This window comes from Cladosporium halotolerans, assembly GCF_011745625.1.
Source record: "Cladosporium halotolerans strain TM138-S3 chromosome Unknown Sca8, whole genome shotgun sequence".
Lineage (NCBI taxonomy): Eukaryota > Fungi > Ascomycota > Dothideomycetes > Cladosporiales > Cladosporiaceae > Cladosporium > Cladosporium halotolerans.
Genome location: NW_027191459.1, coordinates 1 through 17587, shown reverse-complemented (window position 1 = coordinate 17587; position 17587 = coordinate 1). Strand labels below are relative to the sequence as shown.

General features: G+C 57.1%; 4 protein-coding genes across 4 annotated transcripts; 3 read left to right on the top strand and 1 right to left on the bottom strand.

Annotated features, from left to right (window-relative positions):
* Positions 1–301: 301 nt before the first annotated feature.
* On the top strand, positions 302–5416 carry WHR41_03133 (uncharacterized protein). The gene is made up of 3 exons (XM_069371739.1): positions 302–493; positions 561–5083; positions 5147–5416. Exons 1-3 carry the CDS (start codon positions 463–465, stop codon positions 5174–5176), a joined length of 4584 nt encoding a protein of 1527 aa, XP_069231015.1. The 5' UTR covers positions 302–462; the 3' UTR covers positions 5177–5416.
* Positions 5417–8848: 3432 nt separating this feature from the next.
* WHR41_03132 (uncharacterized protein) lies at positions 8849–10900 on the top strand (the record flags this gene model as incomplete). Its single annotated transcript, XM_069371738.1, has 1 exon — positions 8849–10900. One exon carries the CDS (start codon positions 8849–8851, stop codon positions 10898–10900), a length of 2052 nt encoding a protein of 683 aa, XP_069231065.1.
* A 602-nt stretch (positions 10901–11502) lies between these two features.
* On the top strand, positions 11503–12702 carry WHR41_03131 (uncharacterized protein). The gene is made up of 3 exons (XM_069371737.1): positions 11503–11886; positions 11948–12034; positions 12093–12702. Exons 1-3 carry the CDS (start codon positions 11618–11620, stop codon positions 12430–12432), a joined length of 696 nt encoding a protein of 231 aa, XP_069231017.1. The 5' UTR covers positions 11503–11617; the 3' UTR covers positions 12433–12702.
* Positions 12703–13163: 461 nt separating this feature from the next.
* WHR41_03130 (uncharacterized protein) lies at positions 13164–17201 on the bottom strand. The gene is made up of 3 exons (XM_069371736.1): positions 16695–17201; positions 16456–16643; positions 13164–16401 (listed from the first exon to the last, which is right to left on the bottom strand). Exons 1-3 carry the CDS (start codon positions 16793–16795, stop codon positions 14324–14326), a joined length of 2367 nt encoding a protein of 788 aa, XP_069231018.1. The 5' UTR covers positions 16796–17201; the 3' UTR covers positions 13164–14323.
* Between the last annotated feature and the right edge of the window lie 386 nt (positions 17202–17587).

The window sequence follows — 17587 nt, the reverse complement described above, 5'->3', positions numbered from 1 at the left end:
ATGCATTTTGGATGACAAAGCCCGGTTGTGTAGCACGCAGCGAGAATCTGACAAGCCGGCCAGCAGCATCAACAGACATGGCAAAGCCAATGTGCAATGCTAGTCGAACAAATGCATGATGTCTCGATGTTTTGGCCAGGGTAAATTTTTGCACGCCTCGGCCGCGCTTCAGACGCACAGCGCAGTCTTCCATCGATCACGCCATCGACTTTGTGGGGACCGGCCAATCACGCGCCGTACGTTACATTTCCACCGCCCGCAATCGGCGTCTGGTGTCTGGCGGGCGGGAGAAGTTACCTGTGGGACGACACTTTTGCCATCCGTCTGCAGATGATTACCACTCACATCCGCCCCTCTGCACCTCTCCCTCCTACTGCCTAGATCTCAAGGAGGCGGGATCTCTCATTCACCTTACAACCTCACGGCCAGCGTCGCGGATAGATTGGCTTCTTTTTCGCGAGCATGGCTTCCATCTTGAGCGCAGGCGAGGCAGGTATGCGCCGACTTGCCCCTCCCTAGATCATGCAAGACTGTATTTGTGTGCTGACTCTTTCCACCAGTCGCCCGCGTCGCCTACCTGTCCTCCGACGTGATCATCTCCGTTCAGCCCTCCCTCGCCACCGACTCCGAGTTCTCCAAGTTCCTGGCTCAGTACGCCACCAACAAGGCCAACTCGATCGTTTGCGAGACCCTCCCCGAGATCCTCCCCATCCGCCACAATGCCGACCCCCTTCTCTCAGCTTTCCAGCCTCTGCGCAATGGCAAGCTCACGACAGTCACAACCTCGAGCGACATCCTCGTGAAGAGCATACCCCACCTCTACAAGCTCGCACAGTACCCAGTCGTCATCCACGTTGCCCTTCACCCTAGCGGCTACCCCGACTACGGCGACATCACGAGCATCAGGAACACCGGTTTCACCTTCATCCAGAGCAACTCGTTGCAAGAGGCGCAGGATCTGTCACTTACCGCACACTCTCTGGCCATCCAGAGTGGCCGTGGTGTCATCCACTTCTTCGATGCGGCGAACAGCAAGGCGGACCAGCCCATCCAGCACGAGAGCAGGCAATTGTGCTCTGAGGTCTTGAACGTGGATTTGGCTAGGGCATACCAGGGTACAAAATGCGAGGAGAGCACAATCTACGCCAGCGAGGGCAGGCGCGCGACGAAGCCCTCCGCCGTTCCAAGCGAGGAGAGAGCCCGCGCCATCGCTGGCGGTACGCTCTCGCCCGCTGCTGCTAGCACCCGCGATCCCTCCACTGCCTCTTCGTCTACCGACAACAAGGCATCCAGCTCGGCCGCCTCCGAGGCCGAGTCTGCGACCACCATTGAGTCGCAGCCGAAGCCCGTGAGCTCCGACGATGTCGAGGTGATTTGCTCCTCCATTTGGTCGCAGATCAAGGCCTCGACCGGCCGTTCGTACAGCCCCTTCCAGTACACTGGGCCCCCGAACGCAGAATCCGCCATGTTCCTCTTCGGCTCCGACCCTGGCCTTTTCAGCAACGAGCTCGACCAGGCTTCACAACACGATTTTTTCAACGGCGCTGGTTTCATTACCCCCGTGCTGTACAGGCCTTGGCTCACTGAGCGTCTGGTCGAAGTTCTCCCGGCCACTCTCAAGAAGATCGCAGTTCTGGAGCAGATTAAGAGGAAGACCACCAAGTGGGGCCCGCTCCTGTTGGATATGTTGATGGCTCTCCGTGGCGCTGGCAACGGCCAGGGCCCGCTCATCGTTGGATACCAGCTTGGATACGTCGAGGAGTCGACTGTTACTCAGGCCCTGTCTGGCATCTTCCAGAACCTGAAGTCTCAGACTCCCATCCAAAACCTGGAGATTGGCTTGCACGAGGGTCCCAACTCTGGCCTCGCCGGTGTGCAGAAAGACTTCGAGCCCAAGCAGCCTGAGCTCGAGAACGCTTACATGAAGGTTCTTGACCAGCTCTTCGGTCAGAGACTGCACATTGCCAACTCTCTGTCGCAGAAGGACGCCGGCGTGAGCAGCTCGCTGAAGGCCAACCCTGAGTATGGCTTCGGCGCTCTGCTCGCACGCAAGGAGCACAGGAAGCGCTTCGTTGCTGAGGTGCAGCAGGCCGCCAAGGAGAAATCCTTCACCACCGATGCTGTCCTCAAATACCTCAGCCAGTGGGCTTTGGCTGCCGACAAGGCTGACGAGGCCAACACCCTGGCTCCTGAGGTCATCTCCCGCCTGGGCACCGATGGCTCGCCTAAGTCGAAGGAGCTGCTTTCCCACAAGGGTCTGTTCTACAACGAGTCCCAGTGGCTCATCGGCAGTGATGCCTGGAGCTACGATCTCGGCAACTCTGGTGTTCACCACGTGATCGCTTCCGGCGAGAATGTCAACATGCTTGTCGTTGACTCCACTCCTTACAGCGAGCGCGCCGCGCAGGATGCTGCCCGCAGAAAGAAGGACATTGGTCTCTACGCCATGAACTACGGCAACACATACGTTGCTTCCGTCGCTGTCTACAGCAGCTACACCCAGGTTCTCCAGGCTTTCATGGAGGCTCAGGCTTTCGACGGCCCTTCGATCGTCCTTGCTTACCTTCCTTACAACCGCGAGGATGACAGCCCTCTCACCGCTCTGCAGGAGACCAAGAAGGCCGTTGACGTCGGCTACTGGCCTCTCTACCGCTGGAACCCCAAGGCCGAGGAGAAGGGCGAGGAGTCCTTCCAGCTCGACTCCGAGCGCATCAAGCAAGAGCTTCAAGACTTCCTCCGTCGCGACAACAAGCTCACCCAGCTGATGCAGCGCCACCCTGAGTTCCACGCAAGCCTTTCCGAGAGCTACGGCAGCGAGGTTCGCAAGGTGCAGAAGCGCAAGGCGAAGGACGCCTACGAGACCCTTCTTGAGGGCCTCCAGGGTGCTCCCGTCACTGTTCTGTTTGCTTCTGACAACGGCAACGCCGAGTCGCTTGCTAAGCGTCTGGCATCCCGCGCCAAGGCTAGAGGCCTCAAGAGCATGTTCATGTCCATGGACGACTACCCTGTCGAGGATTTGGCAAACGAGGAGAACATCGTTTTCATCACCTCCACTGCCGGTCAGGGTGAGTTCCCTCAGAACGGCCTGAACTTCTGGGCCGCCGTCAAGGACTCCACCGACCTGGATCTGGCCAACGTCAAGTTCTCCGTCTTCGCTCTTGGTGACTCCCACTACTGGCCCCGCAAGGAGGACAAGCACTACTACAACAAGCCCGGTAAGGACCTTTTCGCTCGCGCTGTGACACTTGGTGCTCAGCAGCTGGTGGACATCGGTCTCGGCGATGACCAGGACCCTGATGGCTACCAGACTGGCTACAACGAGTGGGAGCCCAAGCTCTGGGACGCGCTTGGCGTGGGCAACGTCGAGGGTCTTCCCGATGAGCCCCCGCCTATCACCAACGAGGACATCAAGATCAACTCCAACTTCCTGCGTGGCACCATCGTGGAGGGCCTGAACGACCCGTCCACTGGCGCCATTAGTGCTTCCGACCAGCAGCTCACCAAGTTCCACGGTACCTACATGCAGGATGACCGTGACTTGCGTGACGAGCGCAAGGCCCAGGGTCTTGAGCCGGCCTACTCCTTCATGATCCGTTGCCGTCTGCCTGGTGGTGTCGCCACCCCTCTCCAGTGGCAGCAGATGGACGCCATCTCTGACAACCTTGGCAACGAGACCATGAAGCTCACAACCCGCCAGACCTTCCAGTTCCACGGTATCGTCAAGGGCAAGCTGAAGCCTGCTATGCAGGCCATCAACCAGGCCCTCATGACCACCATCGCCGCCTGCGGTGATGTCAACCGTAACGTCATGTGCTCTTCTCTGCCTGAGCTGAATGAGCTTCACAAGGAGACCAACGCTTGCGCTAAGAAGATCTCCGACCACCTTCTCCCGTCTACCACTGCGTACCACGAGATCTGGCTGCAGGATGATGACGGCAAGAAGGAGCAAATTGCCGGTGACGCTGTCCAGGACTTCGAGCCTCTGTACGGCCCGACCTACCTGCCCAGAAAGTTCAAGATCACCATCGCCATCCCTCCTCACAACGACACCGACGTCTACGCCCACGACATTGGTCTCATCGCCATCAAGGGCGATGATGGCCACCTCGTTGGTTTCAACTTGCTCGCCGGTGGTGGTATGGGTGTGACTCACAACATGAAGAAGACCTACCCCCGTACTGGCAGCAACCTCGGTTTCGTCAGCAAGGACAAGGTCCACATCGCTTGCGAGAAGGTCATGCTCGTCCAGCGTGACAACGGTAACCGCCAGAACCGCAAGAACGCCCGTCTGAAGTACACCATCGACAACATGGGTCTCGACGTCTTCAAGGCTGAGGTCGAGAAGTACTGGGGCGAGAAGTTCGAAGACCCCAGGCCCTTCCACTTCGACTCCAACGTCGACACCTTCGGCTGGCAGAAGGACGAGGAGGGCAAGTGGCACTTCACCATGTTCATCGAGAACGGCCGCATCGAGGACACCGCCGAGTTCCCCATGAAAACCGGTCTCCTCGAGATCGCCAAGGTGCACAAGGGCGAGTTCCGCCTGACCGGCAACCAGCACCTGATCCTCTCGCGCGTCGCCGAGGAGGACCTGCAGACCATGAAGGACCTGCTGGCCAAGTACAAGCTCGACAACACCAACTTCTCCGCCCTCCGCCTCAGCTCCTCCGCCTGCGTCGCCTTCCCCACCTGCGGCCTCGCCATGGCCGAGTCCGAGCGCTACCTGCCGGAGCTGATCACCAAGCTCGAGGGCGCGATTGAGGAGAACGGCCTGCGCCAGGACAGCATCGTCATGCGCATGACGGGCTGCCCCAACGGCTGCGCGCGCCCCTGGCTGGCCGAAGTCGCCTTCGTCGGCAAGGCCTACGGCGCGTACAACATGTACCTCGGCGGTGGCTACCACGGCCAGCGCCTCAACAAGCTCTACCGTAGCTCCATCAAGGAGGACGAGATCCTCGCCATCCTCAAGCCGCTCATCAAGCGCTACGCTGCGGAGCGCAACGAGGGCGAGAGGTTCGGTGACTTTGCTATTCGCATTGGTATGATTAAGCCTACCCTCGAGGGCAAGGCTTTCCACGAGGACGTAAGTGATGCTTGAAACTCATGACACTCTAAACATGGCAATCGTACTGACTAGTTTTTCCAGACCGCCGAGCTCGAAGAGGACGACGAGTAAGAAGATCGAATAGATCGACTTGCTTCATTTTTGCTATTTAACGAATACTGGTCAAGATCAACTGTTGATTCCATCGTACTGTTATTCTGCATGGCGTTTATTGCGATCTTGGGCTTTTTGCATGGTTTCTTTCATGCGCGCGGGCCACGGCTTGTGCTGGGGATTACAAAAATGGACATGCCTGTAAATACTGAATACTTCAACGTGCCCAATTGATGAAAATGTTTCAAAACTGCCGAACTTGATTTCCCGAATACATTAAATGTTACATCTTCGCCCGCCCTTCGACTCCAGAGTCGAATGGGGACTGCTGGCAAAATATCAAACGCCCAATCCTCGCTACGCCTTACATGTCAGTTCAGATCATCACATCGCCTTCCACCGCGACACGCCCAGCGCAAGCCCGCTCAGAAATACCTTGGAGCAGGCGCGTACCCCTCCAGCTCATCGACCGCTCCTGCAGCCTCACTCCCACCGCCCAACATCGACGGCCCAGATACTGGCTGATCCGAACCCGCTGGCAGAGACATGTACGCCTGCTCGCTCGCAAGCGTACTTGTGCCGATTCCGGGACCGGGGCTGAGCGACGGGGCGCCGGCGGCGAGCATGTGCAGCTGCTTGCCCTTTTCCTGCAGGTCTTGCTTTGTGTCGTTGGATTTCTTGTTGTCGCGTTTGCGCTGTGGGAGTGGGGCGTGTTAGTCGAAATATGTTTGGGGGAAAAGGAAAGGGAGAGTGGGATGGGGCAGGGGGGCAACGTACGCGCTCGTATTTGTTGGGGTTGTGCACGAGGGCTGTGACGCCGCGGCCTTCGATGACGTCCATGGCGATGTCTTTGTCGAGCTGGCGGAGGGGAGAGGGTTAGTGGGCTTGGTTGGAAATTGGGAGTGTAAGGGGAGAATGCTTACGGTGAGCAGCTGGATGATGCGCTCGAGGCGGTCGGAGAACTTGAGGGTCTTGTCTTCGCCGTAGCCGGAGTTGTCGCCGCCGGTGTCGTAGAAGGAGGGCCCGCCCTCATGGTAGCTGAGGGCGATGTGCTTGGGGAGATGTCAGTTATTGATGATACTTTGCGGGACAAGATGAGGGCGAGGAGGTGCTTACGAAGAGAAACTGAACACGCGCGTTCACCTTGTCGTCCCGGTACTGCGTGCTGTCGAAGGGTTTCTTGTTGAGCTTCGATTGCTGCGCGACGCGCTGCTGATCTTCTTTCGTTCCACTCTGATCGCTCAGGTACGGCACGGAGATAGCCTCGATCAACCGACGGACGTAATGTCCTTGAAGCGATTTTGCCGTGTGCACGTCATCGCCCACTAAGGCTATGGGAGCCAGGATCGGATACAATGTCTTCCACGCTTCGTTGATCGTGATTTCTGGCTGGTAAATGTAGGTGGTGGGGCCGGCGGTATGCTTCACGTGCTTTTCGTAGCAGCGGGTGCAACGGTGGAGATCGGGATCTTTGGACTGGTTGAAAGCTTTGGCGCAACCAGCACACTCTCTTTTGAGCCGCGTTGGATCTGGTGTTTGCATCGATTCTGTCGAGGTGCGTCTCCGTCTCCTAGGGCGATTTGTTGCTTCAATCGGCAGATGCGTCGGAGCAGGAGAAGACTGGTTGATGTTACGGCCAAAGGCTGAGTGCCCGTAAGCTCCACTCATATGTTCGTGTGAAGGTCCAGGATACGGAAGACGAGAGAGGTTGTTATAAGAATGGGTTAATGCCGTCAGATCAGGATCTACTGGATCTGGGGATCTGAGATGTGGAAGGGTAGGTGCGGCGTTGGGATCGCCCAAAAAGAGTGATGCGTTGGCAGTTGTTTGCCTGAGATCGAGGTCTCCAGAATGCTGAAAGGCATTTAGATCTCCGTATCGCATCGTGCCATTCACCATCAACTCCGACGTAGCATTCTGTCCAAGTGTTGAACTAGCATTGAAGTATGGCCCTGACATTGACTGGTCGAATTCTGGGAACAGGAAGTCTCGATACAAGGAATCTTGAGGACGATCCGATCCAAAGGCGGCGTTTGTAGCGGAGGGCTGATCAAAATTCATTTCTTCCTGTTGCTGGTTGCGCAAGTATGCATCGAAATCGAACTGCTCCTCGAATTCATGGTTCAACCAGAAGTCTTGATCCTGCGACGGTGCTGTTGGCGGCGATTGCCGCTCGTTCCCCTCGGTGTTCCTTACATTGTGGCTAGGTTCCATCAAATGGCAGCCAAATCTGAGTAGAGTCCACCTGGAGTATTGCTTGAAATACTTTAATTAATGTGCACACTTCCACAGTCCCAGGCGGCGTGAAGCTTGGCGATAATGTTCCCTGCGTTGTTGAATGCCCGAGCAAATGGTCAATAAGTTGTCGCTGACTGCATGAAAGGAGCAGGGGAAACGCTTAAATATGATACACGTAGTAACAGTTTGATGCGCGGCCCGGTATAGCCCATTGACTGACTCCGTCTGCCAGCGTGATTGCGCCATGAGATCAGTCAAGGGCAGTCATTGACCCGTCAGCACCCGAGATGCCATGAAGATGAGAAGTGCATTCTCAGGCTATGTAGTTAGGGGAGGCATGGGGACGGCATTAACCAAGCAATTGTTCTGAAGCTCGGCCTCGTTACAATGCTGCAATTCCACCACCTTCCCTTGTGTAGAGACCGTGGGGTGGCGCCCGATAACAAGGTGGTTTGACACGGTCTTTGCCACGAGGTGTATCAATATCGTCGGATGCGCTGTTCTCAGCAAACTTCTCGTAGGGACCTTTCACGGAAGTCAAGCATCTGACACTGCATGTGCAAGTGGGAGCTTTGGAGGACAGTACGTGGTAAGCAGTCACATGTTGCGTAATCCGAGTAGGAAACCTCTCGAACGAGAGGGTGTAGGCGGCCTTGAAAAATTATATGAAACTTGGAAATTGATACTCTACCATGGGTTGTAACGCATCGCGTTGATTTCTCGAAGATGGTCCAGCTTCGACGAGTGACAGACTGCCGCGACACTGGAGCCTGTCCGATCGTGGCCCACCACGGATAATCATATTTGCTTGACGGTTCGCTTTCACGTGCATCGAGAATATGCAAAATTACGCGCGAAACGAGTCGGCGTAGAGTTGCGCATCGTCTCGAGGAATTGGAAGTGAAGTGACGAATAAGCATTAGCCCGATGCGGAAATGACGTTGTAAGCCAAGAGCTCGGACAGCCTTTCGGGACGTCGGCGTGGCGCGAGAGCTTGAGGGCGTTTGGCGGGCTGTCGAGCCAATGCACGCGCGTTGACCGGGCCCCGACGAAAGAGCCTCAAGCCTCCCACGCGCACCCGCCCGAACTATCGCCCTTGAAGATCACCGCCTCTCTTTCACATCTCTGACACTCGCTGGCCGCGCGCAAACCTTCACCCCGACCATCGACTGTGCCGCGACACATCTCGTGCTGCGCCTGCGACCTCCAAACACCCGACTTCGGGCTCCCAAGGCTCGGGCGTGCGCTGGATCACCTCCTCATTCTTCGAATACACCCCCTCTTCGAGTGAGGACTCTGGTCGCCTCACTGCGTATGGTCACGTGCGCAACTCGAACTCGCCGCTTTACGACTCCGACTTTCGCACGTGCTCGAACGCAGGCATAGTCTCGTTTGCGCGCAAACGCTTGCAAGCAGACACCACAACCAACACCAAACCGGACACAATTCAAAATGCAGAGGAGGGATCGTGGATTGGTTCAGGCGCTTGGCCTGCCACTCGCAAAGCGCGTCAAGGACAGCAGAGTCCTGGTCGTTGGTGCTGGTGGAATTGGCTGCGAGCTGCTGAAGAACCTTGTTTGCTCTGGCTTTGGTTCGGGATACACACAATCGAGCGACGCACAAGAAGAGGCGCCTGTGCCGACACTCCTCGCGCGCACGCCCGGCATCGTGCTCATTGATTTGGACACCATCGATCTCAGCAACCTCAATCGCCAATTCCTATTCCGAAAGCAGCATATCAAGAAGCCGAAAGCCATCGTCGCAAAGGAGACCGCTAGCCAGTTCAACCCAACAGTGAATATCGATGCACACCACGGCGACATCTTTGACTCGCAATACGATGTCGACTTCTTCGCTGGTTTTGATATTGTCTTCAACGCCCTCGACAACCTTAAGGCTCGGCGTCATGTAAACCGCATGTGCCTCGCGGCGAGCGTGCCGCTCATCGAAAGCGGTACGACTGGATTCAACGGGCAGGTCCAGGCCATTCAGAAGGGCAACACCGAGTGCTATGATTGCAACCCCAAGCCTGTACAGAAAAGCTTCCCAATTTGCACCATTAGATCGACTCCTTCGCAACCCATACACTGCATTGTCTGGGCAAAGTCTTATCTCTTTCCGGAGCTCTTTGGTACCAGCGAGGAGGACTCGACGGACGTTGCGGTGACGGACGCCGACAATGCTGAAGAGGTGGTCAAATTGAGGGAGGAAGCGCAAGCATTGAAAAAGATTCGCAGTTTGATGGGAACGAGCGAATTTGCGCGAGCGGTATTCAACAAGGTCTTCCACGATGATGTCGAACGCTTGCGGTCCATGAGTGAGATGTGGCAGAACCGGACACCTCCTGAACCACTCACATTCGACGCATTGAAAGCGGATACGGATCTGGTGAAGACAGGACAAGCGCTTTCAGTGCAGGATCAGCGCGTCTGGACTGTTGAAGAGAATCTGGCCGTGTTCTGCTACAGCCTGGATGCACTCTGCAATCGTGCCCAAGCGGGCGAGCACACTATGAGCTTCGACAAGGACGACAAGGACACTCTGGATTTCGTTTCCGCAGCCGCCAATTTGCGCTCACACATCTTCGGTATCCCTGCGAACAGCGAGTGGGAAATCAAACAAATGGCGGGCAACATCATACCAGCCATTGCGACGTCAAACGCCATGACTGCCAGTTTGTCCGTCATGCAGTCCTACAAGGTGCTGAAGAGTCAAGCCGGCAAGAATGAAGCCATGGCCAAGCCTACTGCAAATAACAGCCTCCCCACCACGACTCTGACGGGTAAAGACGACCCGCCTCTAGGCGGCTCAAAGATGGTATTCCTTAACTCTAGGAGTACAGAACGAGTCATAGCCACTCAAAGCCTTGGCCAACCGAATCCACGCTGCCCTGTCTGTTCACCGACTTACGCTCGCCTACTCATCCCGAAGGAGTCCAACCCGACAATCTCGCAGCTCGTCAGTGAACTTGAAAGCAAAGGTTACCAGCGTGATGAGCTATCGATCTCTGTACAAGACAACGTGATCTACGACGTGGACCTTGAGGAGAACCTGGAACGCCCGCTCTCCGAGCTTGGTGTTAACCTCTCCAGCAACGACTTCATCACCATCATGGACGACAGCGATACTCCCCGTGTCGATCTCGTTCTGAGCACTTCGCCGCACACCGAACAGCACGGCATCCCGCAAATAGAGCCCGCGGAGCTTCACCTCCCGCCGAAGCCTGCGCCTGAACCTACAAGTGACGACACCAACGGTGCCATCAACGATGACGATGAGCCCATCGAAGAAGTCGCTCCAATCAGCCAAGCGAAGCGCACCGAGCCCAATGGCAACCACGTCCAAATCGACAGCGCCCAGCCTAGCGATGTCGCCGGCGAAAAGCGCAAACGTGACCTGGAAGAGGGCATCGAGAGTACACAAAAGCGAGCCAAGCCCGAGGCGCCGGCCGTGGAGGCACGTGTCACCGCAGATGAAGGTGCCATCCTCGTCGATGACGAGTAGATGAAGGGAGCTCCTGCATGCTTTCGCATTGTACTATTTGTGACGTTTTCTTTTGGTTCGGCTTTTTCAGTTTGTTTTAACGAGATACCTTGAGTGAGCAATGGCGATCGAGGGAGGGCAAACGCGGGATGAAGTGAAGGTTTCCGCGCACAAGGAGAGGAGCGCCTTCGGCCCACGGTTGTGAAAAGGCAACGAGATCCGTGTAAGATGTAGATACCCCCAGAAAACAAACTGTCCATGTTGCAAGCACCGGCCTCTTCTGCCTCAGCTGAGGAGCCCATTCTCTGGAGCGCGGCCAACGAAGCTTGTACTCCCATTGGTTTGATGGCTTGGAGGCAGTCCAATTTTCAAACCGAGACACTCCTGCGCCTCTCCCTGGCACTTCCCGGGTCCACTTCAGTACATATCAGCTCGAAAATAGCGTAGCGAGCGTTGGAAACACGATGCTCTGGCCAATCACGCCAGCGCAAATCTTGACGCCTGTCGCGAAGGATCTCTAGCTCAAACCAACCGCACTCCGTTCGATCGACATTCTCCACTGACGCGCGAGAATGGCCGCAACTCTCCAGGCTGCAAGCATAGGTGCTGACTATATATCTCCCAATACAAAAAGTGACCTTCGTTGGTTAAGAAGCATTGAAACCAACCTTTGAATCACAACGCCATCACCATTGATTGCCTACGGAGCCTCAGCACTAACAAACACATCCTGTCAAAATGGCGTCCAACACCATCCCCGATGCACCTCGCGCCCCAAACCGCCAGCTGCGCACCATCACCGTCCTCACTTTCATCCCCGCCATGGCACTCGCCATCCCCGCCGGCGTAGTGTCCGCCAAACCCCTCCCAGCCCTCGGCCTCATCCCAATGGCTGCATCCTGCTTCCTCGGCCTAGTAGTCCTCGCAGGCAAGGGCAAACGCTTCCCCAAAGGGCCTCACGCGGACTTCATCGTAGCCTCGTCCCTGATCCTCGTGCTGATACTCAGGTAATAAACCCCCCCGGCCCGCAGTCAATCAAGCCCGAATCACTGACCCTCCACAACCCAGCTGGATCCACCTCGCAACCACCCACTACTGGTCATCCAACGAAGTCATGCTCGGAACTTACGCCACCTTCCCCATGATGATCAACTTGTCCGTCTCCCCCCTTCCTCCCCACCAACCAAACCAAACCCTAACCCCAACCCACCAGCTGCATCCACACCTACCTCACTCTCCTCGCCCTCCCGGCCCTCTTCGCGCCCCGCTCCTGCCCCAACTGCAACCACAGCCTGCCCTCCGCGCTCCCGCGCTGGCAGCGGCGCGTGGCGCTGCCGAACGAGCACATCGCGGACGGCGGGCCGGGGCATTCGCGCAGCGCGAAAGAGGTTTACGCGCCGTTTGCGAGACCGTACGATGAGGACCACCGCGTGGCGAGGGAGTCGAGCGAGTTTCAGACGAGTGGGTTTAATACGCCGAGGCAGAGCGCGGAGACGCTGGGGAGTGAGAGGAGGAGTGGGGAGGAGGGGCATGAAGGACAGAGTCTGGTTTGATAGGTGATTTGAGTGGGATGTTGAGTGAGGTCTTGAGCTGAGGGTTGGGTGGGTGACGATCGGGAATGTCATTGAAGGTTTGGCGTTTCTGTTGTTTGCTAGAGGCGGATTCTTTTGAGTGAGAGCTGACGAAGACGCATTTACGAGGTAGAAGTGGTTTTGTCAGTGCTGGAGTTCGGCATTGTGAGGCGGCGAGTACCCCGATTTCGAGAACACGATTCACAGTAGCGAGTATGTTTATTTGCTGTATTGGAATTATCAATTACCCCATCACCGGAAGCCCCCAAGAGCTGATATACAGTGAGCCGTACAATAGCAGCGAGCGACCAACACGGCCATCTCACCTCGTCGCTCTCCTCTCCAGCCTTGAAATCCAATCCTCCTCGCTCCGCTCATCGTCCGCATCGCTATCACCACCTAGGTCAATTTCACTCAGCGCGCTCCTCTCAGGCGAAAAAGCAATTGCATGATCACTGCCCGCCTCTACATCGTAGTTGAACTGCTCCGGCCTCCGATGTTCGTCGTACCTCCTCTCCCGCTCCGCAGTCCGCGGCGGAGCATCCTGCGGCGGCGCGACGACGCCTCTGAAAAGGACGGGGAGAGGCGTCAGGGTCAATGTACGCTCCGGGCTCGGCGTGCGGAGTTCCGAGGGCGTAGGAGGAATCGTGAAACCAGCCGGGTTGCCGCCTGGCGCGGGCATCCAGCGGACCGGACGGAGCGGGGAGCGGTCGCGCTGCGCGGCCGTCCTGCCGTTAGCGATGACGGGCGTGGGCGTTCTTCCGGGATCGGCTGGCTCAATGGGGCCGTTCATGTAAGGCGCGGGAGTGCTGTAGCCGGTCGGCAGGAAGATCTCGCCCAGTTGCAGAGCCTGACGGCGGATGAGCTCCATCTGGGCTTGAATGTCGCGGTTCGTGAGGCCGCTGAGCCGGCGGCGGCGTTGCGCTTGTGTGCTGGGGCTTGGGGCGCTCGATGATGCTATGGACGACGAGGAGTCGCTCGCGCCGATGATGAAGTGTGCGTGGTGAGGGGAGCGGCGGAGGGCGGGAGTAGGTAGCGGGCTGTAGGCGCTGTTTGCTGGGCTCTCGCTTTGTAGAGGTGCTATGACGGGTTCGTTGGGAGGTACGAATTGTGATAGCTGCAGCGAAGACTGTCTTGAGGAAAAACCTGTTGTAGGAGACTGGGGTGAAGCTCGAGGAAGTGCCACTGTTGGCGAGCCGGATGTCCCAGTTGCGCCAGTTACATTGTTCACAGCTGTCCAAAGCGGTGACGGGTGAGGGTATTGTATAAACGAGTCGGGGGTCTCATGAGTACTCGGCACACTGTTCACAGCGGTCCATTGCGGTAAAGCCGGGTAAGATTCATGAGAAGGATCAAAGACAGTCGTCGGCGAGACCTGGGCCTCATCATTGTCTTGAACGAAAGGGGTCGCTGTAGAGAGCGACGGCAGCGGCTGATAGTATGGTGTGGGTACAAAAGTCGTTGTTGGTGGAACAGAAGTCTCATCGACGCTCGGCAGACGAGGAGCAAATTGGACGTTGGAACGGATGGGAGGTATGTAATCGTTTTCGCTTTCGCTTAAGTGAAGGGCTGCACCAGGCTGGATCTCGGAGGCCTGTGGGCTCAGAGTCGATTCTCGACGCTTGTCTTGATCAGTCTCGCCGGTGCCATCCACCGGCAGGGCAGAGTCCAGTCTCAAATCCCTCATCCGCTCGATTCTATCTGAGCTGGCCATCATGACCACTACATTCCTACTTGCAGCTGCAATGACGCCTTCTAATGGGCTGAAAAGCCTTTCAAACGCGAGTGGTACATACGGTTCCAGTATAGTTTCTCGAGAAAGCACCGGGTTTTGATCTTGTGGAGACGTCTGTGTGTCATGCACGGGGCTCTCCTAACGCCTCTGGCCGGGCATTCCCTCAAAAGGAGGGGAACGCATGCCCATTAATCCTGGTGGCATGCCAGGCGGTGGAGGTCCGAATCCGGGAGGAGGTGCGGGCGGCGACATCGGGTTCTGCATCATACCTCCAAAGCCCGGAGGCTCACGCTGCTGTTGAGCCTGGAAAATATTCGGACCGTTGGCAAATCCTTGGGGATGGCGCATGTTAGGTGCGAAGCCAGGCGGCCCTTGAGGTGGGCCTTGATGAGGAATTGGAGGTGATTGCATAAAAGGGAAGTCGGGAGGGAACTGGGGCTGCTGCTGAGGCATCATTCCTGAAAGGCTAGGGTGTCCACCCATGCGACGGTTAGGCGGCGGTGGCTGTTGCTGAGGTTGTTGAGGCATTTCGGCAAAGTTTCTTCGCTGCTGCATCTGTTGTTGCATGAACATGTGCTCATCAAACCCAGGAGGAGCAGCGGCTGGTGCTCGCTGAGATGAACGGCGAGCAACATCTGGGCCAGCCATAGGCGGCTGATCAGGCCTCGACATCTCCGGAGGCGCGTTACGCAGCAGCTGATCATCGATCAGACCGGGAGGGGGAGGAGCGCGCGGCTTGGGGGCATGAGGCTCAGGCGGCTGGCCGACCCAGAGGTTGAAGTCTTGCTGAGGACGAGGCTGTTGAGAAGCAGGTCGTGGACCTTGACCTTGCAGAAGACCAAGAAGAAACTCGCTGTCCTTGTTCGAGGCCTGCGGTCGCTGGGCCCGTTGAGCAGCCAGTAAGTTTTGGATTCCAACATCCGGAGTGGCAGACCCACGAGACGGCGGGCCGCTCGCACCCGCCTCATGGGGGCGCTGCTGCGAAGGGTACGATTCGCGGTTACCGTTCGAGATTTGGGAAGGCTCGGGGGATACGACATTGCTTGGCGGGAATGGCAGTGCAGGCGAGTCCTGTTGCGACTTTTGTGGCGCAGGGAGACCAAAGAACCCGGCCGGGTCGTCGACCATGCCACGACTCGCAGGAGGGAGACTATTAGCCTGAACTCGCGGCGACTGGAAACGCGATTGGGGCGAGTGCACCTCTCCGGGACTCTTTGGGGCGGAGTCGAAGAAGCGGCTCTTCTGCTTAGCACCGCCTGCCGGGCCACGAATTTGCGGTGAGGCCGGTTCACTAGGACCAGCAGGCATAGCAGGAGCTTGTGGCTGGCCGATGTTCGCTCCACCGAGCATTTGAAGAATGCGCTGAAAGCCGGCTTTATCCTCGTTAAGGCCTTGTCCTGGCTCTGGCATAGGCTGCTGCTGCACAGGAGCTTCCTGAGGAGCAACCTGGGGTAGCTCATCCTTCTTGAATACAGAGGCGAAACGGCTGGATTTTGCCTTTGATGGCGCTGCTTTCGCAGAGTCTGATGGAGAGTCCATGGGCTTGACACCGAAACCACCAAACATCGGTTCCGAGAAGCTGTCGAGCTTCACAGCAGTCTGTTTAGCGGGAGTCTTCTGAGTGGGGGGCGGTGGAGCCGGCGCAGTTTCCTCTGCTGGCGCCTTGTTACCCTTCATCATTTCCTTCCACTTCTGGAAATCAGCCTGGGTATGAGCCGTGCCGACTCCAAGATCCTCTTCTTGCTTCTTCATAGGCTCATCAAACCATTCCGGCTCCTTCTCAGCCTGATCACTTCGATCCCAACCTCGGTTCTGGCGGTTGTTCTCGCGATCGCGCCATCCTCCTTGACGCTCGCCATTCTGACGCCTATCATCCCTCTGGCCCCAGCGGTTGTCCTGCTTGTCGCCATTGCGGCGCTCGCCATCATGATCGCGGTCACGATCACGCCTTCCGTACTTGCCGAGGCGATCAGAGGTATCTCTTGTATCTTCGGATTCACCATGAGCCTTGGGCTGGCGCAAAGCTGTCCAGTCGCGGCCTCCGTCTTTCTCACCAATGCTCTTGTTGTTGCGGTTCTGCTGACGCTCGCCGAATGTGCGCGAACGCGCTCCCTCAGTCTCCTCGCCGCCAGCGTTGTTCTCTCCGGTCTGGTTCGCACGCGCGAATCGGCTGCTCGATGAGAACGCAGTCTTGGGTGGGCCAAGTACAACGTCGTCTGCAACAAAGGTCAGCGAATGGTTCGTGCGACAAGCTTCTGCCTTGAACTCACCACCGTTCTTGGAAGCGTGACTCCGCGTCTGCATGAGACTCGGCCTTTGGCCAGTACTGAAGTTGCCCATAGGCGAAGCGTCGCCATTGTTACTCGGCCTCGCGACTCGAGACCGAGCATCCTTGCTGTTGCCATCTTTCTGGTGTTGCGACTGTTGCGGGTGCGCCTGCTGCTGCACGGCCGACTCACTGTGAGGGATCCTTAGCTTCTCCCTTGAGTCTTTGTCGAGGTAGAGATACTCTATCCACTGCTCAATAGCTGGCAGGTCCTCCGGTTTCTTCACTAGCGGTGACTCCCGCAGCTTGAGCAGCTGCTCAATGGTGTAGTGGCGGACTGACATGGCGGGACGTCTCCGTGGAGAAGCCGACCAGTCAAAGGGTGTCTGTTGATTCTGGAGGCGAGCAGGGTGTGCGCAAGTGATGGAAGATGAGTGAGTTTTTTCGGAAGATACAGTCGCGCGCGTTCACAGTTTTGTGTTGCTGGCAATGTGTGTCAAATAAGACGAAGGTGGGTGGTTGGTGTATTAAGCGACGGAGGGGTATGCTGAGTGCGAATGGATATTGAATTTGTGCAGGCAGTGATGATGTTGGATGCTGTGAGGGATGCACGAGAGAGGATGAGGGAATGCGTGAGAGGGCGTGGAGGTGTCGCGGGTTCGGTCTGGTCGAGGCGAAGAAGCGGCGTGCGGTGCGGTGGTGTTGTTATTGCGCTGGTGGTCGGGTGCGGTTCGAGGAAGTCGCTGGTGCTGGCTGAAGCCGCTGCGTAGCTTCTGTTTCGGGGAGCCCTGCCCGCGGGATCTCTCCGCGCGTCATTGGCCTGCGCCGCCGTTCGCGAACACGTGATGAGAACCAAGGTACAAAATAATCCCGAGTGACCGGGAGCTGTTCCAATGAAGCCGTTCACTTTGTGACACGTACACCTGCAATCCAAACGTGTCACATTTTTTTCGAATTACGGATGTGACAGGCAACCTTCCTCATATGAACGGAGCCATGCATTTCGCCTGAAATTTGAAGCCATCTCGCGATCAGCATAGAAGTCTTCCCCACCGTGTGCACAGACCCACCGCGTGCTCACGCGACGCGTTTGTCAACACATGGCTCTATCGTCGCATATCTCGACAGGAGGAATG

Bases quoted from the DNA above. Each gene is read 5' to 3' on its own strand.
- WHR41_03133 (XM_069371739.1), top strand. From the start codon at position 463: ATGGCTTCCATCTTGAGCGCAGGCGAGGCAG. The intron at 494-560 runs GTATGCGCCGAC...TCTTTCCACCAG, and splicing joins CTTGAGCGCAGGCGAGGCAG to TCGCCCGCGTCGCCTACCTG. The intron at 5,084-5,146 runs GTAAGTGATGCT...TAGTTTTTCCAG, and splicing joins GCAAGGCTTTCCACGAGGAC to ACCGCCGAGCTCGAAGAGGA.
- WHR41_03131 (XM_069371737.1), top strand. From the start codon at position 11,618: ATGGCGTCCAACACCATCCCCGATGCACCTCGCGCCCCAAACCGCCAG. The intron at 11,887-11,947 runs GTAATAAACCCC...TCCACAACCCAG, and splicing joins ATCCTCGTGCTGATACTCAG to CTGGATCCACCTCGCAACCA. The intron at 12,035-12,092 runs GTCCGTCTCCCC...CCAACCCACCAG, and splicing joins TTCCCCATGATGATCAACTT to CTGCATCCACACCTACCTCA.
- WHR41_03130 (XM_069371736.1), bottom strand. From the start codon at position 16,795: ATGTCAGTCCGCCACTACACCATTGAGCAGCTGCTCAAGCTGCGGGAG. The intron at 16,644-16,694 runs GTATCTCTACCT...GATCCCTCACAG, and splicing joins GCTATTGAGCAGTGGATAGA to TGAGTCGGCCGTGCAGCAGC. The intron at 16,402-16,455 runs GTGAGTTCAAGG...CCTTTGTTGCAG, and splicing joins TCACGCTTCCAAGAACGGTG to ACGACGTTGTACTTGGCCCA.